The sequence below is a fragment of the Ambystoma mexicanum genome, chromosome 1q (genome assembly GCF_040938575.1).
Source record: "Ambystoma mexicanum isolate Mex_15411 chromosome 1q, UKY_AmexF1_1, whole genome shotgun sequence".
Taxonomy (NCBI): domain Eukaryota; kingdom Metazoa; phylum Chordata; class Amphibia; order Caudata; family Ambystomatidae; genus Ambystoma; species Ambystoma mexicanum.
In genome coordinates this window covers 1087975254-1087999465 of record NC_090922.1, presented here as the reverse complement: position 1 = coordinate 1087999465, position 24212 = coordinate 1087975254, and the positions used below count along the sequence as shown (strand labels likewise).

Sequence of the window (24212 nt, the reverse complement as noted above, 5' to 3'; positions counted from 1 at the left end):
AGGAGAGTGGGCAGGGAAACTAAGAAGATTGAAACTGAATGAGACTTGATGAGAGGTAAGGAAGATGTTTGAGCTAGTATGCATGCAAGTATCAGTTTGAAAGATTGACGTCTACAGTGGATATGAAAATAGGCAACCGACTGATGCACCATAAGGAACAAACCTAACATTTTGCCTGTACTAGGTCTAATCAGTTGTTGGATGCACAATGGGCTTGAGATTGTGCAGAATCTGCATGGTGGGCGATAAAGCTGAGAAATGCCCCACCAGATGCCATGATTGACAGAGCTCAAGGTGGGATGTGCAAAAAATGAATGCTTTGGACACTAAGGCGAAGAGGGGAGCGGAATTGCTCATCAATGTGCCATACCTTCATAGCCACATGCAGAGGTTCCAGGTAGAACAAATGGGGCAAAGGTTGGGCAGTTTACTGAAAGAAATACAAATACAAGCCAAATTGACAAAGGGTTAGTGCCTCTTGGAGATTGTTTGAGAACTGTAGCTACTGCTATATAAGAACTTCAGGATTACAAGTCAGAATACTGATGAACCCAGTGTAATGGTCATTGCTGGTGTATTGGTCTACAGCTAAAATACCACAGAATCTGCTGTCAGATATCTCGTATGAACAGCTTACTATAGACAAGTGCCAAGCAAAATGGACAAATTTGCAAAAGTAGTACCAAAGTACAAACAGCCATAAAGATACATGCCATCGCATAATATTACATATAAGTGCAATTTACAAAATGAGAACGGGAAGAGAGCAATGGCATACATAAAAATACCCAGACAAATTCATAGTACATACATTTTATCAAAAGTGAGAAAGATAGTAAAGTGATAAATTACATAGCCAAAGGAGGCAATACTTAATGACCCCATAAAAGAAGATTTAGCACGATCCCAAATGAATAAATAAACAAGCAGTGGCAATGCCAACAGTTAGGGCTTTTGTGTAGGCATGGGAAAGGCACAAGCTAGGCACAGCCATAGTGGTATTAACTGGCCAATGATGGTTGCAGGTGCAAAATGGAGCAAGTACCTGGGCACTTAATAGAAGTGCCTGGCAAATGCCTAATACTTATAAAGAAGCCAAAACGGTTGGCTTTGCCAATGCTTGGTTTTAACAGGGCTTCTTTGAAGGACAGGGATAGTGCTTATAAAATCGAGTGGCTCAAGGCAAACCTGGTAAAGACATGTTTATTACACCAGTAGCAGGTTCACGACCCCAATTAAGTCATTAACTCTCAGAAGACAAATCCTGGCAGGCATTTTTAGCGCAAAGTTTGATGACAAGGCTTCAATAAAGCAAGCTCAAAGAGTTCCCATGAGGAGACGTTTAGGGCGCAGAGGGACAGGAACTGGGTGGGAATGGCTATTGGAATTAGAATCTATGGCCTTCGGCAGTCAATGGGTGGGCAAATAGCCAAACACCACCTACAAGCTTTGTGCCCTCTCTCATATGCCATTTTTTCCTATCTGTACTCAAATGCAATAATTTCAGCTTATAGTCCAAACTAAAAAGGACAAACAGGTAAGCACAAGGGATCCGTGAGCCAGGAGTGGCTTCCACCGAACATAACACATGTGCTGAGAGGCACAAAAAAGGTAGAAGGCTACACATCACTTGGACAAAAACTTTGAACTTGTACATTACTGCGTTCAAAACAAGGTAAAAACAGAAACAATCACCAAATAGACACTCGCCTAGCCTAGATACATGAAACGAGAAGTTCACGCGGGACTGAATTTGTATTTATTTTTCATAAGCAAGAACCTTGGCCCCAAGGCATGCCGAGCACAACACATAATTTAGGTACAAGATGGGGAGAATAAAGCAAACAGGTAGAACTAGGTCTCATTTGAAATAGCCAGGATTGAAGATCGAATCTCAAAGCGGTAGGCAGGCAATTCCAATACAGGGCGCTACGAGTCTGTGTTTTGATGGCCATAGGTGCGGAGAGAACGAGCTACTAGCAGCTTCGGGAACCGAGTGACTGGCCACGTCTTTGTAGTTGTGGAGCAAACCTAAAGAGGCTGATGTAAACAACGTTTTGCACCCTGGATTGTAAGGGCAGTCGATGGAGTGCAACCAAAATCGGATGATGTCATTGAATTGTCGACTCTATCAATCGGGCTGCTGAACGGAAAGCGGCCTCGAGGTCGCAAGACCTCATTGGAATATCTATCAGCATCGATATGGCACAACATACATGACAGAACCCCAGAACGCCTTTTTGATGAAAGCTCTGAATGTCAGCTTGAATCAATCGCAAGTGTGACTCGGGAGAATTGCACACTTTCGCTTGCACAGTCCAGCCTTTAAAAGTTGTTTGGGGCATTCATTGCCCCCGAATATTTCCCCTCATTATATAAGAGAGCCTGCAAATTGCTCGGTTTACTACAGCTGTCTTAATCTTCTTGCACTGCTGAAGGATACACCGTCAAAGTGCTAAAAAGCAGCAAGGAGGTGGGGCTATATAAAATAACAAAAACAAGAGGAATTCTACATTTGTTTTACCTGGGCCGGCCACACATTTTAAAGACACAGGTGGCAGGCGCCTGCCAGGCCCCCATTAAACAATAGCACCAGTATGACTTTGAAGAGGGTTGACGCTGCCATCGTACTGCAACACCCACAAAACAGTCAGGTTGTTATAACAGTTATCAAAAAGCAACTCACATGGATTTTAAAACTGCACTGGAAAGCAGGTACTTGAAAGGAATTGGTTATCTGCTGCTTTAATTTGACGTTATTCGTGCATAACTCGGGAAAGAAATGCATTCCGTTCATCAAACGTGTGCAAAAACATATCCAAACTTGGGAGGCTCTAACGCAGGGAAATGCAACATACACAAGACAGTCACAAAGGGGTGCCGAAAGAAGCCAACTGCACTTCCACCTCTGCAGCAGTGCATTGTCTGGCAATACCGAATCCCTTAACATATACCTTCCCTGTGCAGGGGCTGAAAAGCCAATTCAACAAGCCTCGAGAGACTGTTTTTTTCATATTGGAGGATGGAGAGCGTTCTGTACACACCGAGACGGTAGCGGAGCCCACTGCCTTCGTGCATGTCTCGTCTCCGGCAATTCCTGCTTTCTTTTCTGGTCCGCACTCCGAAGCTGCGGCACCAAGTCTGGCAGGCCGGGGACATAGCGGCAACGTGCTCATTGAGCAGCACTGCAAGCAAAGAAAAGGGAGGAGGAGTTTTGGGCGGGCAGAGGCAGGAATAGCCATAGGGATTACCATGGCCATGGGCAGGGAATGGGTGGGCTCAAAACCAAACACCACCTATACACTGTGTCCCTCCTCACGTGTCGTTCCTGTGTGTGCGTCGTCATATGCCCTTCCTCCCTATAGTTTAGGCTGATTAGGGGTCGAAAGTGACCGCTAATAGGCCAAACTAAAAAAGGAAGCTAGTCCAAATCGAAAACACACTAAACCAAAAGTATCATAGCAAGAGAGCGAGCGACACCATTAATTTTTTACCGAGTATAGTAAATAAATAATGTTTTTTAAAAGCCTGTATTTGGAAAGCATTTGCACTCCTTGGTTAAGCTATTCTGTCTATTCTATCAGTTGCTCGCACTGCATATAATAGCTCCCATTTGTCAATTTTAAAGCAACATCTAGGTCGAGTGGGCACACCGCACCAATTTTCCTCAACAAAACCAAACCTCAAACTGGTGCATTTTACTTTCCTTATGTTGAATGCCTTTTTAAATATACTTGTCCCATTACAAGAGCACCACACAAAACATTATACCCTACCTGTAAACTTTGCCAACTGAAAGCGCAGTGCTCATTCCTTTACCTTTTTTTATTAAATAACCCAGCTGTGCCATGGTAATGAACCCGATCATTATTTGTGCAAACCCCACCATGGAGCCATACCCTCCAACCTCAGTACCACATTAGTGCTCACATTTGGGTAATTCATACTCAGATTGCCCTCTGAACATGGCACCATTACGTTCCTAAGAAATCCTTCAAATCTGCACATATCCCTATAGAGATTTAGGCTTGTAATCTGGATTACTGCCGGACTAACTCCATCTATCTGTAAATCACATGCTACAATCACCCGCAATCCCAAAAAACATAGTTAAAACGCGCAACAAACAATCTCCAACAACTGATTCATAGCCAAACTCATTGACCGTACAGCATACTCCCAGCTCTGCCTCCTTGCTGAAACCAGCTCCCTGCTCTACTCTGCCCAGTCTGGTTTCAGATCCCCTCTGAAGAACTGAATCATCCCTCGTTTCCATTTGGGATTACCTGAACAGAACCGCAGACTCAAAAGGCTGTGCCACACTTATCCTCCTTGACCTCTCAGCAGCCTTTGACACCATCGACCACAGCATCCTCACAGACAGACTCCACTCACTCGGCATCAGGGACACAGCACTAGGATGGCTCTCTTCTTTCCTCGCTAACCAATCTCAAATCACCCTCCTCCCTCCCTATTTTTTTTATAACGTATTTTATTGGTGTTTTGTATTAAGTGCATACAAATACAAACAAATGAACAAAACAAAAACGACAGTCTTCATATGGTACGGTGCATATCTCTCGGGTGGGTGTTATGGAATAAAGTTTGGATGTCTCGGGAAGCTGGGAGGGTCTCGAGCAGGGATCATCCTCTCAATGTTAGTGCAATGGATCAGATGTAACAAGGTGTTGGGGGTTATCAAGGGGGGTTGTGATCTGCGCTGAAGCATATGTCTCTCAGGAGGGCCTTCCAGGAGTCTAAGGTGCCACTCGCCATATCTCCACTGAAGTTGGATCCATCTTGTCAGGCCCTGGTTTCGGCTGCTGTCCATCTCTCCATTTCCCTCAACCAGTGTTCGTGTCTGGGGCCGGCTGGCGTCTTCCATGCCATAGCTATGGTTCTTTTTGCTAGAATGCATGAAATGTCCATCAGCTTTACAAGATGCTTGAGTTTGCTTGGTCTAGGATAGGTCCCCAATAAGCATTCCCCTGGAGTCCACTCATATCTTTCCATTCCAGCATCTGTGCAGGTCTGTATGGCTTTGGACCACAGTGCGATCGCTTTAGTACATGTCCAGAACATATGGATCAAATCCGCTCTGTCGTTCCCAAACCATGGGCATGCTGGAGAGGCTCGTTTGTTGAAGGAGGCCACCCTGTGGGGAGTCATATATGTTCGGTAAAGGACGTTCAGCTGAATCTGTCCAAATCTGGAGTTTCTTGAGACTTTTTTGGGATATATTAATACTCTCTCCCATTCCTTGTCTGTGAGCGTGGTTTCGAGATCTGCTTCCCATCTCGCCTTCAATGCCTCACCTTTGGGATTGGGTTTATCAGTAAGTCTGTTGTAGAGCCTGGAGATAGGTCTCCAACCATCCGTAAGGTCGTGCATTTCCTGTAGCAACGGGTCTGGGGTGGGTTCCTCTGGCCAGCTGTTCCACTGTTTCTTGGCAGTTCGTTTAATGCGATGGTACCAGAGAAACTGGCCACTCGATAGCCCCCCATTGGCCTGTAGTATCTCAGTCTCTAAATTCTCCCTCTTCAAACACATCCCCCCCCCCCATGTGTAGATACCAGCTTCTTCCCATCTTCTTGCTGTGGGTAGGTCTGTCTCTGATTTGCACACGTCGACCAAAATGGGATTGTCTGGGGAGTACGGGTGTTTCACCTGCCTGATGTAGCAGGTTCTGGCCCATATCTGCCTACCAAGTTCAACAACCAAGGGGGCATCAGGGGATTGTCGGAGAGGGTTCCATAGGGTTTCCTTGGGTGTTAATTTAGTAGAAGATTGCCTCAGGAGTCCCAGCTCGGCCGACGATTCATCCGAGAGCCACTTCGTGATGTGGCTGAGCTGTGCCGCTAGGTAGTACAGCTGAAGATCCGGAAGTTTTATTCCTCCCTCCTTGTGTGGGAGGGATAGGGTAGCCAAAGACAGTTTGTGCCTGTGAGGTCCCCACAGAAAGTCCCTTAGGAGTGCCTCTAGCTTTCTGAAGAAGGGTGGTCTAACGTAGTAGCGTATGTTCACAAAGAAATATAGGAACCGGGGGAGAATTATCATCTTGACAATCGCTGCTCTACCTACCATTGCCAGTGGGAGTTTGGACCAGAATTTCATGGATCGGCGAAGGCCGGTTATTGCAGTTTCCGTGTTGCGTTTGTGTGTGAGCATCGGAGTGTGGCTCACGTTAATTCCTAGGTACCGGAACTTGTCAAGTTGCCACTTTATCCCTATTGCTGGGAGATCAGTCTCTGCTAGGCCTCTCAGACCGGCCAAGGGAAATGCTGAAGATTTATGTCTGCTGAATTGTATCCCAGAATATTTCGCGTAGTTGTCTAGTACCTCTAGTGTGATTGGTGCGTTGGCCTTGGGGTCTTTTAAGTATAAAAGGACATCATATGCGTATAGCGAAATTATGTTATAGACATTGCCCACCCTGATGCCAGCGTCGAAAAATTGTTGCCTGAAGTATATGGCAATCGGCTCCAGGCCCAGTATATATAACATAGGCGAGAGTGGGCATCCCTATCTTGTGCCCCTCTGTATTTTCCAAGATTCGGATACAATTCTGCCTGTCTTTACTCTCGCCGTTGGGGTGTTGTATAGTACCGAGATCCATCTAATGAAGCCCTCGCCAAACCCAAATCCTCTCAGTACCTCAATAAGCCACTCCCAGTAGATAGAGTCGAAGGTCTTGATGGCATCAAGTGAAAGTACCGCTAGATCTTCATCATTCTCATAAGTTTCTGCCATAATATGTTGACGCCTTCTCAGATTAGCTGTGGTGTTGCGTCTGGGAACAAAACCGTTTTGGTCTTCGTGGATTATGGACCCCAGCACTCTGGCGCGTCTACCAGCTAGTATGGAGGTGAGAATCTTACTGTCGTAATTTAGCATGGCCAGGGGGCGATAGGAGTCACAATCGGTGGGTGGTTTGTGTGGCTTGAGCATGGGAATAATTATTGTCTCCTTCATGGTGTTGGGTAGGACCCCATTTACGTAGGCATCTTGATAAACTTTGTGTAGGATTGGGGTGAGGGTAGATTCATATGTTTTATAGAACTCAGACGGAAGGCCGTCACTTCCGGGGGGCCTTGCTGGTGGCGAGCGATCTGATTGCTCCTTTCACATCTTCGGCCACGATTTCCATCTCTAGTTCGTCTCTCTGTTCATTGGTTAACTTGGGGAGGCCTCTCTCTTCCAGTGTATCTAGGAATTTGTGTATCGTGGGTATACAACTTGGAGTAGAATTTAGCGAATGCCTCGTTAATTTCTATCTGTGTCCTGTGAGATGACCCTTCCTCGTCCAGGATCTCCGTTGGAAGATGCTTGGGGTGCTCTCTCCTGCACAGCCAAGCCAACAATCTACCAGGTTTGTCCGATTCTTTGTGGGACCTGGTAGTGTATGTTGCGTAGTTGAATTTCTCTAATCTGCCCCAAGAGTATTGGCAATTCTCGCGGAGCTCTTTCAGCTTCAGTTCAACCTCTGGAGTGATGTTGGAGGTAGATTCCAGGCGTGATATCTCCAGTTCCTGTGCCTCAAGGAATGCCTTTAGTTTCCTGCGGGTACCACCAGCTTTCGATATTATCTCACCTCTAGCCACCACCTTCATGGCTTCCCACAACGTGCTCCAGGAAGATACCGAGCCCTTGTTGATGTCGATATATTCTTCTAGTTTTTCAGCGAGGTCCTCTCTGAACTCTGGGTCCTCGAGGGTCGCGACAGGCATCCTCCACATGGGGATTGGGGGTATGGGCCCTTTAAGCTGCCATTGCATGATCAGTGGGGAATGGTCGGAAACCGATCTACCTAAGTAAACTGAGGTTTCTGCCAATGGTATTTGTTCTCCATCAATAAATAAGTAATCAATTCTTGTGTGGACTCTGTGTGGAGCTGAATAATAGGAATAGACCTTATCAATGGGATGTTGTTCCCTCCATATGTCCACCAAGTTGAGTTGCTCTAGTGTTTCTGCCAGGGCGCATGTTGCTGGGTTCCTTGTTTGGGGAGGTGGTATTGGTCTGTCCATAGCAACATCCATAACACAATTGAAGTCTCCACCCCATATGAAAGTTCTGCTTCGGTGGTGTGCTAACTTTGCACTAATCGTTCTGAGGTGCGATGGTATCCCATGGTGTGGGAAATATGAGTTAACTAAGCATATCGGAATCTGCTCAATAGTGCCCCATATGATCACAAATCGCCCTTCTTTATCAGACTCGCATCCCTGTAGTTGGAAGGGGACGTTCGGGTTTACCCATGTGAGCACACCCCTTGCGTATTTGGAGTAGGGGGATCCCCTCACGGTCCCATCCCATCGGTCAGCTAGTTTGGCCATGGCGTCTTCTGTGAGGTGGGTCTCTTGTAACATCGCAATTGAGACTTTCTTACTTCGGAGGTAAGATTGTATTCGGTTCCGCCTGAGATACGAGCCCATCCCCCTCACATTCCACATCATCACGTTAAGTTGGGACGCCATTGGGTCGATGTTTCGGGGCTGGCAGGAGGCTCCATCCCGGAGGCCTGGTGTGGCGACGATCCGTGATCAGGGGGCCGCAGGCAGGGATGCTCTGGTTCCCTGTTTCCTGTATCGTTTCTTGCACCCAGCACATGTTTCTTCGGCAGCATTGATTTGAAGACTGTAACTGTTGGAACAAATAACAAAACTCAAATTGGGGCGCCCAGCGACTACTTTTTCGTCGTGGAGCTCAAGCGCTCTCGTGCCGTCTAAACCCATCCGGGATTCAGGCGCGAGTTGGGTCAGGCAGTAACCTGGCCCGACCGGGTTATTCGCTGGGGGTGGGGCTGGGGCCCAGCAAAGAGGCCGAACGAGGGCCGTTTCTATATGGCATATTGTAAATTGGATTACCTTCTGGGATCCAGCTTCTTATATTTACTGTGAACTTTCACTGCTGTATGTGTCCTGTTTAAGTAATCTGAGGAGTTTAGTCCTTGTTCCGTGGAGCGTCTCTGCCATCGGCAAGATTATTGTCTTCTAGCCACATGTTGGCGGCCTCTGGGTTTTCTAGGAATATCGCTCGTCCTTTATGAATAACTTTCAGACGTGAAGGGTAGAGCAACCTGTACTTCAGGTCTAGTTGGCGGAGCCTTGCTTTGATCGGTACGAAAGAATTTCTCTCTATGTACTTTCTGGGTGTAGTCTGGGTAGATGGTTATCTTGGAGTCCCCTTGTTCAATAGGGCCTTCTTCCCTGGAGTGTCTTAAAATAGTTTCCCTATCTTGAAAGTTTAGTATTTTGGCAATAATTGGTCGGGGATGCGAATCCAGGTGGGGGGCGCTTCTGGAGGGACCTGTGGGCCCTTTCGACCGCGAATCCCTGTGTCATCTTCCCGGCCCCAATCTCCTGCAGTAACAGGTTTTCTACGCAAGTTGTAGTGTTTGAGCCTTCGCTTCCCTCCGGAACTCCCAGGATCCTAATGTTGCCCCGTCTAGCTCGACTTTCAGCCTCCTCTGCCCTCTCTTCCAGTACGTTTAGTTTCCTCTTCAGTTCGGCAACCTCAGACCGTAGGGTTGCGGCTGCCCAGGCCGCTTCTTCTGATGAGTTCTCAATGATCGTCACCCTTTCCGTCAAGTTGCGTGCGTCCTGACGAATGAGTTGAATGTCTATTTTAAACTCATCTATTTTGGAGTCTATGTGGGTCCTTAATGAAGCAATAGCATCCAATATTTGGGAGTGGTTATCTGTGACTTCCCCCTCACTTGTTTGGGTGTTTTCGGAGGCACCAGATCTAGCCTGAGTGGGGGTTTTTGGCTTGGCAGAAACAAAGGAGTCCATGGTGGCTGCTTTAGCTTTATTCCTGGTGGCCATATTGGAGTAACAATAGTGATGAATCTGGGGCTCTGTAGCTGGGTTGGTGTTGGGGGTAGAAGTTTACGTCCCTTCTGCGGGGCCTTAGGTAGAGTTCCCAAGGTTACTATGGCCTGCAAGTTCAGTGCTGATGGTAGGGAGCGATTAGGAGTGTTTATCAGTGGCTCTGCGTGGTCTCCCAGTCTCAATCATACAGTCCCATAAAACTGCTGCTCCTCTGGCGCCGTTATCTTCCCCCCTATCTTGAGGGCTACTGGTAGTGATGCCCCTGTGACTCCGCGATTGGATTAGTGGTGGTGGTGGTGGGGTTAGACACCCCACTTGCAGGGTTTTGAGAAGGGCTCCCCAGGGGTCCGTGCCCAATAAGTTCAAAGCAGGGGGCTGGGGGTGAGCTGGGGTACCTCTCTTGGATGCTGCGGGGGCACTCGCGGTCTGTCGTAGAGGCTTAAACGGCTGCTTCTTCCGTGGCGCTGGCGTTCTCGTCTCCTGGTGTCTGGCTCGCGGGGTGATTCAGGGGGGAGAAGTGCGGCTGTGTCCACACTCCCGCACTCCCATCGCCGAGTGGCTGCAGCGCAGGAGTCGGATGTGGCTCCTGGGACCGTGTACTCCTTCGTCGGGCTGCTCACGGCGCCGGTGGCGTCCGCGTATCACGGACTGGGGATGGCGCAAAGGTCTCGCTGTGGCGGTCTTCGCGCAGTGAAGGGCTCAGGAGTCTGGCGCTAGCTTCAGTCTGATGCCGCACGGGAGGTCTCGCCCCCGATGTGGGATCTCCGGTCCACTCCTCGCTACCGCCCACTCGAGCAGCGACCACAGGTGGAAGTTCTTCTCCGAGGCTGCAGCGCCATCTTGGATTCTTGTGGGGTGGTGGGGAAAGGGGGGGGGGGGGGGAGTGCGGTCCGGGGCCGCTGGTGTCACCACGGGAGTCCGATTTCCTGATTAAACAAGCTTCCCCCACCACCGTGATTGTTTTCTCTGGTTGCAGCTTCGCTTGTGCCGGCGAAAAGGATCTAGAAACGGCGTCTCGGCCGGAGCTCGGCGGATCAGCCTCTGTATGCCATCGGCTCCAGGCCACGCCCCCCCTCCTCCCTCCCTATACCTCCACTCCCCGTCCTATCACAAAAGGTGTCCCACAGGGGGCCTTCCTATCCCCCTTACTATTCAACCTCTACCCGAGCCCCCCCCACTCTGCTCTTATCCGCCCTCATGACCTAACCTGCTACAACTACACTGATGACACCCGGATCTTCAAGATCCCCAAGACTTCAGCTTACCCTCACCCTAACCCCGTCTCATGCCTTTCAGAAATCGACCATTGGATGACAGCTACCCACCTCCTCCTTAACCCTTGTTAAACAGAAATCATGATCTGCGGCAAGACGGCACTCTTCCCCCAACCCACCCCCTGGCTGTCCTCCCTAGGTCCCCTCGTGGTGCATCGAACTCAGTAAAGAACCTGGGATGCACTATTGACTCCGATCTAACATTTTCACACCACATCAACGCTGTATTTATATCGTGCCATCTACACCTCTGCATTCTCAGACACATCTTCCCTTCCCTGTCCTACTCTCACAGAGCCACAGCAATCGTGGCTATCGTTCTCTCCTGCCTAGACTACACTAGTTCCCTTTACCTGGGTTCCCTGGCTTATCAACTCAGAAAACACCAACATGTCCAAACCTCTGCAGTTAGGGTCCTCCTTGCCCTCGCCCCCAGAGAGCTCATCATACCTGCCCTCAAGTGCTCCACTGGTCGGTCGACGGGCCACCTTCAAAGACATGTGCATCACCCACCGTGCCTTCCACAAGACCAGCCCCGAAATCCTTCAACACAAACCTCCCTCTTACCAGCCCAATATAAAACAGAGATAAGGCTCTGCACTCCTGCTTGTGACCCATCCCTTCAAATCCACTATAATAGGGGGATTATGCTTCTCTGTCCAAGCTCCCACACTCTGTAACTCAATTCCACTTAGCATCTGTCTCTTAGAGGATCACATGTCCTTCCAGAAGGCCCTCCAGACCTGCCTCTTGACTGGGAACACCAGATCCCCCTTCTTTGAACAACATACTAAATGTATCCAATCTCCAGTCATTTCATGCAAGAGGATACATTATTTCGGTCCTCAAGGATTTTTGGGCTTTTCATTTGCCCACCGCCATTACCTGGCGCCTGACATTTGAGAATACAAATTCCAAGTAAGTTGTAATTAACAGTTAGGGCTATCACGATATTGCATATACTACAGAGCCTATAGAACATTTTGGGTTTCTCTTTTATTTTAAGCACTCTGAACAACAGTTGTCCTATGAAGTTCGTTGGACATGCCTTGACCAAACTGAATTCTTTTATTTCTAAAGAAGTTTTCTACATCAACTCCCATAAAAGGTCAGTATGATTCTTTTCCCTTTTAACCCCATACATTGAAATCAATTCACTAGTTAGTAACATATTCAAAACAGGTTATATTTCAGTAGACAGTCCTGGTTACCTTGCAATTGTCGGTATTTAGTGAATCTTATGACTAAAAAGCTTCTCACGCTAGGTGCAGTATCTGGCAGTGAGATTTTCTATTAACCGTATTGTAGACACATGGTCCACGATGCGAGCATCAGCCTTGAAAAACGACAGACCCAATTCTGGGACAAACATACATACTGAGATTTTATGAGGTACATCCTGGGTCAACATCCCCCTCTCATTCTACAAATAAGCCTGCCTTGAGAAGGACTCCTCAGGGTCGAAACGTGTGGGCTGACCACCACTAGACATGTGTCCACACTACAACAAGTAATAAAAAATTCTCACTGGCAAATACCGCACCTAGCGCGAGAATCATTTTATGCATAAAATTCACTAAATAAGGAAAATTGCAAGGTAACCAGGGCTGTCTACAAATTCTTTACTAGAGGTGTGGGTTCACCTCTACCAACCTGTGACCTTGCACAGATATATCCAGAACATTGGACCTATTAACGAGCTCAGCACAGGGGTGTTCATATCTAGAGCTTCTCTCTACTAGGTTATATTTCAGGGAGACAGGATGCCCCACACCTGGCGAAGGGAGAACACATCCCGAAACGTGTAGTGCAATAGCAGAATTATTTCTCCAGACAACATCAATTTGTTGAATACAAACATCAATGGGAATCTGCAACTATTGGACATCCAGTGTATTTTTGTTCGTATTACACATATACAAATATGTATGTGCATCACCATTAGTTTTCTTATCTTTTGATGACAAGTTTACCTAAGTATTATCATATTTGTTTTGACTTTCTTGGTTGATTTATCTGATAAACCAGTTTGAGAACTTGTATGTTTTATCCAGATTTATTTTTGATTGATGTATTTTTTCACTAAATGAAATTGTACATAAAGATATCACTTATGTTTACAGAATATTTAGTACTTGTATTGAATTTTGCTGCGTTTCCTTTTTCTCACTGAGTGCACGGGTATTTCGGTGTTAGCTCATCCAACCATTTTTGTACAGTTATATGTAGTGCCTCACCAGACATGAGCACATACCTGTATCACAAGAAGTATTTTTTTAAATCTTTTTTTCAAAAATAATTCTACTTTAAATGTATTGAAACTGCTGTGCGCCCCACCAGATAATTCCCACCTACAACCTGATGAACCCTGCCACCCTTTGGGTTTGCCCACATGGCAATTAGGCCGGCGCAGTATAGTTTCCCCTCAAGATCTCTCCAGAACAAGGTAGAAAATAAACTCTGGCAGACCCCAGGACATAATTCTGCGCCATATCGACAAGAACAAGGAACCAGCTTGGACTCAAGGGTATGTATCGCACGCCATGCTGAGGGATATTAGCCGCAGGCACGGGGGCCACCTGTCCGCACCATCCTGCCTGCTACCATACACCAATCTAAGACACAATGCACAACATCACTGCCATCAGAATGCAGCTAAATCCCACAACAATTTGGTCTAGACATAATGGGTACCTTACATTCGCACACACTCCAAAATACCTCACAGCACCCATCCACATGCCTGCTCGACATGTGTAGCTAACATGGAATTAGCCATCCCAACCCAATTTTGTGTTGGCCAAAATGCACACTCTCAAAACGTCTCTGGAGAATTTCCCACACTGTGAAGTTCAGTCCCCCGAGGGCGTTAACCTACAATGATTTGAGGCCATACCATTGGGAAAAGGTGCTATACAATGACAAATGACATTAAGTAACCCTGTGATCCCTGCCGCGGCAGAACCAACCAAACTACCCTTATGAGCTCTGTGTGGTGGGGACGGAAATGTTGGCAAGGAGGGGCACACACATTTGTTAGGGCTGCAGCCAGGCATTGGAATCCAAAGATCACGCCTCTCTGCAACAGCAGACAAGGAAGAAACTATGAATGCTTTGCTTGGCCGTTGACATGAAACGTTAGGAGTCAGAACTCCCAACTGGGAGAAATATAGTGAAACATGCACTCATTAGTTTGTATGGCATAATGGAACACAGAAAAACAATAGTTCAGCCATTTAATGCCACAGCATTGCCAGTTATGTCGTGGTACTGGGATATTTACAGCGCAGCGCCATCTGATCTGTATGGCATACAGGAGCCAGGGTGAATACGAAAGAGAGGAATGGGGTGGGTTAGTTTAGGGGGGATGGCGTGGGGTGAGGGGGAAAACGCAAGGTAGCTTTGCTGCTGTGTTGATCCATAGTGCCCCAAAGTACTCGAGTAGAGTACTGTGTGAAACTCTGTTTCAAGGTGTTCTATGTTAAGGTCATAGTCATTTGTGTCCAGATGGAAGCCTTGTAGGTCTATGATGCTAGGGTGCAATAGCCAGGGAAGTGGGATATAAACTGGTGTAGCTAGCGATAACTTGTTCTGTTACTTATGTCTGTAGGAAAGGATTTAAAAAATTGACATGTGCAAGTGGCATAGTTTTTGTGCATATAAAGTATTGGGGTGTGAAGAATGGGTTATTGTTGGGGCACACAATTCATACCGCAAATTGGGCTTAAACCTAACTCGAGTAAGTACACACGCGGAAATACTGCCAAGTTCTACAAAGGCTAGTGTCAGCCCACTACCTATGGAGAAACAAGACACAGTAAATGTCTCTCCAGTGGTACATACAGTAATTCCCCTATGTAAGGAAGAAAGTCATGTTGCACCACCCCCTCTTCCTGACATACAAATCTCCCAAATAATGGATAGTAACATAACTTTTCCTGGGTTAGATATCACCAAGGGGATTGACGGGCAAAACATGCCAAATATGCCTTTGCATGCGCATCTCTCAAACCAAAATACAGCCACATTAAATCTAGCGCTCCTCAACACCAGATCGCTAGTTAAACACTCAATAGATGTCCGAGATTATATTAAGGACAATAACATTGATATCATGTGCCTGACTGAAACTTGGCTGTCGGAGGCGCATGGACCTACGATAGAACAGGTTACCCCACCAGGTTACACCTTCTTTGGTAAACATCGCAAAGATGGACATGGGGGGGGAGCGGCTGTTATATGCAAAGAGGATTTGAAAATGTATGAATCTAAAATTGATTGCGAAGGATGTGACATTTTACACACTAAATTCATCCCAAATCCTAATTTCAGTATAAACATGATAACTGTGTATAGACCACCCAGACTTAACCACAACTTCAATGAACAGCTTACTAATGCTTTAAATACCATTCTATCTACAAACTCAGCTACTATATTAGTGGGGGATTTAAATTTGTGGAAAGGGGATGCTAAAGATAAAAAAGCTAAGGAACTGGAAAAAATGCTTAAAAAAACTAACATTCAGGTGCATAACAACGACCCGACACATGTCAAAGGTAACATCCTGGATTGGATGGCGAGTTACAATATTGTCTTATCAAACATCACCACCACACCTTGTATATGGTCTGATCATCTCCTTGTTTCTAGTCTAATACATCTTCCTCCCTTACAAAAGCATGAACATGAGCTGCCGCGCAAAATAATGCACAGGAATTACAAGGCACTCACTACAGAAATCTTAACAGAATGCCTGTCCTCACTCATGCTCGCCACAACCGACTTCGATCATCCGGACCACCTTGTGGAAAAATACAATTCCCAAATGACCACCTTACTGGATTCAGTAGCCCCTATGAAACTAAAAAGCATAAGAAAATCTAACCACAAACAAAAATGGTTCTCACCACAGCTAACTACACTGAAGGCCACTAAGCGACGAGCAGAGCGCGCGTGGCGCAAAGACCAAATTTCAGCTAATAGAGTTATCTGGAAAACCCATGCCAAAACATACAAAGACGCCATTGCGGAAGCAAAGCGGACTTATTATAATGACCAAATAGCTTCAGCTGAAAATGACACCAAGGAACTTTTTCGCCTTTTTAGGTCTTGGGAAAAACCGGAAGTTTTAAACCACTCAATCATCCCCACTAAAGAGGACTGTGTTAGAACACAGAAAGCTTTCTCTGATAAACTTACATGCGCCCAAGATAAAATTCGGAGGCAATCACATCAACAAACCCTTGAGACAAATCCTATTTTTACTCAAGAGGTAAATTTTAATCATACGATTAACCGTACTGAACCACAAGAAGAGGAGCAAAAATTAATGGATACTGGTTTCAAATTCCCTGAAATCACCTTGGCAGAGACTGAAAACATCATGAAAGCTATGAATCCTACCAGTTGTCCAGGAGATCTGATTCCATCCAAAATCATATTAGATCATCAAAACATCTTTGCACCATTTCTGTGCAGATTTGTAAACGCCTCTTTCAGGCACTGTACAGTTCCACAAGCCATTAAATCAGTGGCTGTCACCCCCCTTCTAAAAAAAGCTGGCTTGGATCCGAAAGATGCGGCCAACTATCGTCCAATTACCAATACACTTTTCTTTCTGAAACTGGTAGACAAGGTTGCTACCTCTCAACTTCAATTATATATTGAAAACACGGGAAGGTTGCACGAGAGGCAATCGGGTTTCCGCCGCTTCCATGGCACTGAGAGCGCCTTGGTCGATCTCCAGACGCAGATGTTATCATTAATTGAGAAAGGCAGACTAGGCCTGTTAATATTACTTGATCTCAGCGCTGCTTTTGATCTTTTAGATCATAAGATTCTATTACATAGACTGCGGGATACCGGCGGCTTGGCCATTGAAACGGTCAACTGGGTGAGATCTTTTTTACAGAGTAGAAGTTCCAGGGTGCATTGGGGCGAGGCCTTCTCTGAAGCAGAGACTATCCTTTGTGGTGTCCCACAAGGAGCTTGCCTGTCGCCCTTGCTTTTTAACATTTATATTGCCCCTCTATGCAGAGAATTGGAGAAGTTGGGTTATTTTTTTACCAACTATGCTGACGACTTCCAGTTGTCAATGGAACTTTCAGGTGACCATCAGGCTGACCAATTTATACTAAATAAGTTATACAGCGTAATAAAAGATTGGATGACCACAAACTGGCTATGCCTAAATGCAGGAAAGACGGAACTAATGATCTACGGGCCCAATAAACTAAGAGAGGGACTAGCTAAGGTTTTCACTGGCTTTCAGGTTGATGACAGCTTCGTTGAAGTCGTTGGCAAAGTAAAAACATTAGGTGTATATATGGAGGCTTCCTTGGATGCAGGCGCGCACGTGGATGCTATAGTAAAAAACACCCACTACCACCTACGAGTACTGAGGCAGGTTGCCCCTCTTATCTCTGAAAACAACCGAGCCAAACTGGTCAGAGCCATCATCTTGCCACGACTTGACTATTGCAATGCTCTGTTGGGGGGGGGCTAGTAGAGAAGACTTACAGCAATTGCAGAAAATCCAAAACGCTTCTGTACGTATAATATACGGTATGAAGAGGCATGAACCCACCTCTAACGCGAGAAGGGAGCTACATTGGCTCCCTGTATCAGCCAGGATTTCCTTTAAATTGCTGACTTTAGGTCACAAATGCATTTATGGAACAGTTCCTAATTATTTGAAGGACAAAGTCACAATATATCAACCGGCAAGAAATCTGCGCTCTACAACGAGTTTAAGTCTGCAGGTGCCAAGGACTAAGAAAGCCCGTGGAAATGGACGTTCTTTCCCGGTACTCGTGGCTAAGGCCTGGAATAACCTACCGTTAGGACTTCGTATTGAGAGCAATCTCCTGGCTTTCCGGAAACTCCTGAAGACTGAACTTTTCATCTAACTTACATCTTGGTTGTCCTCACTGACCTGTTCTGCTTGTGATGGAGCGCTTGGATGCCTTAGGGCTTGTAGCGCTATAGAAATTCAATAACATAACATAACATAACATACCATCGTCAAACAATCTACGATGCCAATTACAAAACACATTAGGGAAACAAAAACGAGGTCAACCAGTTTAACTAAAGCCAAACAATTCATACAGTGCTAAGGAGCACAATACAGCGAGTGAAACAATTTAAACAATGCAACCGCCATGCTACAAAAAGTAGGAAGCGCAGTAACTTTGTCACCAGCAGTAACAAAATCAAAGCGCTAAGTGGCTCTGGAGCACCCATCTGGCCTGCCTCGAACTGCCTCTCACACCTTCCTCCTGCGCATTCACATCTACTGCCAACTCCTTACTTTCCTGACTGTCAGCTGAATCCTGCCCCTGTTGCCTAATACTACCTTTTCCATGCTGTTTCCGAATATCAGTGGTGCTCTAACTTTGCTGCCCTGTCATTATGCTGGCATTTTTCTTGCCTGTATGAAATTCAAATCTAGGCGTTTTTAAATTCGGGTGCCTTCTTGAACTTTGCATCTTTCCTGCCCCTAGGAACTACAAATCCTGTTGCCTTTAAAGTCCGCTGCCCTGCTAAATACTTGGATTCTTCCCGTTTGAGTTAACCTCAAAACTAGGCGTTTTTAAAGGTTCTGTTGAATTGCTGCTTTATTTAGCATTTATAGCAGCGCACCAAACCCTCAGGCATCAGGCGCTAGTTACAGAAAGCGCAAAAGTCATTCTTCATAAAGCATACTCACATTGAAAAATCACAAGCAAGTGGTATTGCATACATACAAAGACATAGCCACACCTCATGGTACGGGGCTACATCCGATATAGATGTTACAAGTCGGAAGATTAGGGGGGTGGCAGGTAGGTATGGAAGGGATGGTAAATGACAGGTGAGATGGCAGGCGAGAGTCATACACAGCACCGCATGACTGCAGCGCAAGATCCGGCAGAATGAGTGAGGAGCACAGAATGCAAGAAGCGAGATGGCTGCCCAGATGAAAGGAGTGCCTAAATTTGATTTCGTACCAAACACAGAAAACGTTTGAAACGAGATGGCTGCACAGGCGGATTAATCTAATTTTTTAGGAAAAGGTGAAGGGGAGCAGTGTGGGATGCGACTTTACAGTGCGCGATTGCGGATAGAACTGTTGAAACTAAATCAGGAGATGCAGAGAAGTCACTGTTGTACACTCTTCTTGGTTGCGTTAACTTCAAATCTAGGTGCTTTTTAAAGGTTGGCTGCCTCTGTTGAATTGATTCACTCTTCACGTACGCTTGACCCTCTATATTAGGCGATTCGAAATTGTGCTTCCTTGCTAAAATTGTTACATCTTCAAATATTTTTGAACTGCAAATCTAGGTGTACTTATTTCTGTTGCCCCTGCTGAACTCTACATTTTCCCCGATTTTTGGTACCTCAATTCTAGGGTTATAATCTGCTGCCCTGCTTGCATTTTGCTTAAAATACCTGCCACATCTATGCCATTTGGCTGCTAGACTGCCTTGTGAGTTTCCTCGTGCACTGTGCAGCTCTCCTTCATCCCGCTCTACCCGCCCTCCCCCCCACCCGGGCATCTGCCTGTACCCTCCACCCCCTATGGTGCTCCATCTCCCCTATCTACTCTAATTGCTACTCAATTACCTATAACTTCCCGCTCTTTCAAAGCCTGGTAGAACAATGTTTAAAGAAGCGTCCCCTGGCCTCTAACCCAGGACTGCCCATTGCAGATATCTATATCAACGCTTCCTCCAGGCAGACTATTAATGACTTCCTCTTTGTCGTTCCTTCTCCAGACCTATGGACTCCCCATATGGTTTAACTCCTCTCTCCTTTCTCTTCGCCCATTCATGGTGGAACCAGATGGGAAGTGCTCTTGGCTCACTTCAAATTCTCCAGGCGCATCACAAATGGCCATCAGAATGGCACTATCATGGCCCAGGGCCCTCAGGCCAACCTCCTCCTCCTCCTTGACAGGTGTCTCCCGTTCTCATTAATATCTACCCTTCTCCTGCCACTCTACAGCTACCAGGCTTCACCAACCTACCCTAAATTCTCGCTCTGATGTTAAATACTCCTCTGACATCTGTCAACTCATAGAAGGCTTTGACCTAGACGTCCTCGCCCTCACCGACACGTGGTTCAATGCCAGCTCTGTCACTGCTTTTGACACTCTTCTCCCAAAGGGATATAAGCTCCTCTCCATGCCCAAGCCTAACCTGTCTGGGGGTAGAGTGGCCCTTATCTTCCCTGAATGGGTCTCTGCTTCTATCATACCCACTCAACTCTAGTCTTCCTTTGAATGCCTTGTCTGCAAGTTATGTGTCTCTCCTACCCTCTCAGTCACTCTCGCAATATCTACAGACCCCCTGGGCCGATCTCCCTCTTGCTGACAGAGTGGGCCGACTTTACCTCCTCTCTCCTGACCTCTACATCTAAACCTTTCCTCCTCAGAGAGTTCAATATTCATCTTGCCTCTCCAGGTACGACTTCTGCAACCTCTGTGACTCTCTTTCTCTCACCATTCTTTCCTCCCGTCCAACCCACTCAGCCGGGCACACCCTGGATGCCCTCATTGCAGCAGACATCCTTTTCCCTTGCTCTAACCCTCTCACAACACCTCTCTCATGGTCTGACCATGCTTCCCTCTCCTCTCACCTTGAGCTCTTTGGCTCCCCAGCTAAGCCCTCTTTCCGCACAGCCAGTCTCCCGGTCCGTCATTCGACCGATGAAGCGAGTGTCAGTAGCTGCTTTGCTGCATCGTTCTTTCTTCCCCCTTCCACTCCTGCTTCGGACTCTCCCACTGCCTCAGTCCTTGCTAACCTGCACCTCTATCTCCAACACCCTCCACACCCTTGCCCCTACCATGAGGACCGCATTAAGCCTGCTTCCAAGTGCCTCTCTGAAAAGCAAGAGTCGCGGAACGGAAGTGGCTGGCTTCTAGCACATCCTCTGACAAACTGACATGTTGCCTGTTCCAAAGGCAATACAGATTCTCCATCCGTTCCAAGAAGCTGGCCCACATACAAACCTGCATCTCTGGGGCCACCAACCATACTGCTGATCTCTTTAAAATCTATAAGGAACTTGCAAGTCTTTCTGCTGTCTCCATCTCTCCTCTTCCTTCTCAGGCCCTCTGTACAGCCCTGGAAGTCCCATTTCATATTGACAATCCATGATATATTGTACCCTCCTTCCCCTCCTACTCTCAGGCCTCCCTTGGCCCCCACCCTTCCTCCCACCTTTCCCCCCCCCCTTTTCTCCACCTTCCTATCCAGTACACCCGACAAGGTTACCAAGACAATCTGCTCTATGAAAGTCTCCTCGAAACAGGTGCCATCCTGCTCCTCCAGAACATTCAAGGACAACATTGCCTCCTTCGCTCCCTCTTTGGCTGAGTTCTGCAACCACTCCCTTTCCACTGGCTCCTTCCCACCACCCCTCCAACACTCCCTTGTGCACCCCCTATTAAAAAAGCAGTCTACGGTCCCTTCCTGCCAGGCCAACTACCGCCCTATTTCCACTACTCTTTTCCTGGGCAAACTCTTGGAGAAATTGGTCATCTCCTAACTAACCCTTTACAATTAATCTGTTGGTTGCCTCCATGACAATCAGTTTGGCTTTCGAGCAGTCAGAGGCACAGAAACTGCTCTCCTGAACACCCGTGAAGAACTTCTCTCTAACCTCGATTCCAAATTTCCCACTGCCCTCATCCTCTGCTCTGCCACAGACAATCATGCCATCCTCATAATAGGATACCATTGCCATCACGGACCGACACTGGACTGGTTGACCTCTCCTCTCTGATCGCCCGTCCCAGGTCCAACTGGGCCCGTTTCTCTCCTCCACCCCACTCTCTACCTGTGGTGTCCCTCAGGGTTCTATCCTCTTGCCCTGGCTTTTCAATATCTACCTTGCTCCTCTCACCCACTTGATCACCACCTTCTCTCCTCATTTCCAATGTTATGCTGATGACACACAGCTCTCCTTCAAGCTCCCCTCCTCTTCCTCTCCTCCCTCCTCTCTCATTCCCGACTGAAAGCTATTCATGCATGGTTCGCTGCTAATGATCTTTGTCTTAATGCCAGTAAGACAGATTCTTCTCATTGGTATTCCTGTCCCCTTCTTTCATCTTACTCTGTGGTCGCCCTCCTTGGGCCCTCTCCCCTCAACCTTGTGTGAGGCAAAAAAATATGGGCGTCATCTTCGAATCCTCGCTCGCCTCATATCGCTGGCCTTGCCAAGAAGGCCCACTTTCAGCTGTACCTTCTTCGAGGCCTTCTCCCTTTTCTCACCTTCCCCCTGAAACTCAATGTCTCCAGAGATCTGGTTCTCTTCAGGCTGGACTACTTCTGAACCTGCCTCTTTCCTCCTTCCGCCTTCTACAACCAATCCAGAATAGAACTGCAAGACTTATCCTTGGCCACAAGCCCAGGGACCGTCCTAAAACCTGTGGCTCCCAGTGGCTGCAAGGATCAAATTCAAGACCCTCTGCATTATCCACAAGTGTCTCTGGGCCCTAGGACCTCCCTACAGCCAACTTTCTCTGCCTAAATACCCCCTACTGGAGTCCTTCGGTCCACTAGTTCCAACTCTCTGCAGATTAGACATTTCTCCAAGCAGAGAGTGGGGGTGGAGGTTGGAGCTCTTTCTTTGGCAGGGGCCTCCCTCTGGAATGGCCTTCCAGTCCCTCTCAGACTTGAGCAGGATCTCCCTAAGTTCCGGAAGCTCCTCAAGACATTCCTTTGCTCCTCCTCCTTCCCTCTCTCCCTCCCATGCTAATGCCCCCTGCATGGGGTTTCTGGTCCCTTATGAGTCTTACTGGGGCCAGGCCCATCCTTGACCAGTCCCCCAAGCCTCCTAACTAGCAGTTGTCCTCGTGCACACTTAACTGACTAACCTACTGAGTCTGGTCCACACCTCACGCACTAGTCTACCCGCTCCCCTTGCTCCCCTGGCACTTGCCTTCTTGGCTCCCTTAGCACTTGCCTAGTCCCTGGGAACCCTTCCGCCCCGACCTTCCCTCCCCACATTTTGCACTTACTTTGATGTACTTGCATGATCCGAATGTCACAAGGCCTAGTAGGACCGTTATTGTTTTTTCTCTTTGTCCCCCACCCCTGCCTTGTGGCACCTGGAAAAGTCTTGGTTGTATAGGTGCCATACAAATGCACAAAAAAATACAATAAATGCCATGCAAACATTTCCGACTATCTGCAGCAATGATTTTCTACTTATATGGTGGCACGTTGCACCACAGGTATGCGTGAAAACCAAAAATATGGGATTGTACTTGTAAGAAAACTCGTCTAGTATTCAAATTATGTGACCATTTGTTTGTTTCTAAAACCAACTAACTTTATGGAGAGAAAAAAATATATATCTATATATATATATACCTACCCAGCCTCTGTGAGGCACTGAAGTTCTGCAGCTATTCGCACTGGGTGACTTGTTGGGATTAGGTGTTTCAAGGCAAATTTCTCTTCCTCTCCCGATTTCAATAGTGCCGTACCAAGGTATACAGAACTGAAGGTGCCTGGAAAAAATAAACAGGTGAATGATTGCATTGAAGCTGGTGTTTATACCACACCTTACCCAAACTACAAATGTGGCCATGAATTTTAATATTGGTTTGCGATCTGCAGACTTACACGTTCTTGTAATGGACATGGGTAAAGAACAATGTGCTCTCTGCCACAATACAGTACGATACCCTGACCCTCAGCATTGCCACCCATTTCAAAAAAATAACTTCCTTATCGTGCTAACACCTAAAAGAAATTTGACTGCAGAACTCCATACAGTGGTGCTAGATTACAGGTCGTAGTGAGCAGTTGTTACAGCTGTTAAAGGATCCCTCTTAGTTTTACTTGTTCGGGTCTTCAAAGTTAATTGTGATGATTAGTGATGAGCAGGTAAGCAAATTGCTAAACCCTTGTAGGGCTTCCCCCCCCGCAGTGTAGGTGTGGCTGCCTGCAGGAAGAACTTAACGAACTGTGTTTTAGGAAGAACAATGTACAAGCGGAGAAGCATAAACCTAATCACATTATTTGGCTCTTCTTAAAATAACTGAACTAACATTGATGGCCAAAACAATTAGATCCATGTATCCTTTTGCTTGCTGCCAGAGATCATG

The 24212-nt window shown here is 46.8% G+C and overlaps 1 protein-coding gene across 4 annotated transcripts in view; it reads right to left on the bottom strand.

The window, feature by feature from the left end:
• Positions 1-24212, bottom strand: part of CDC7 (cell division cycle 7) — a 310273-nt gene that overhangs the window by 181231 nt on the left and 104830 nt on the right. For 3 of the 4 annotated variants that reach the window (XM_069641776.1, XM_069641778.1, XM_069641777.1), the window contains one exon: positions 23477-23612. The exons of the other annotated variant lie outside the window; for it this stretch is intronic. In XM_069641776.1, the coding sequence (XP_069497877.1) occupies positions 23477-23612 (136 nt within the window). The remainder of the gene's footprint in view (positions 1-23476; positions 23613-24212) is intronic. 4 annotated transcript variants of the gene reach the window in all.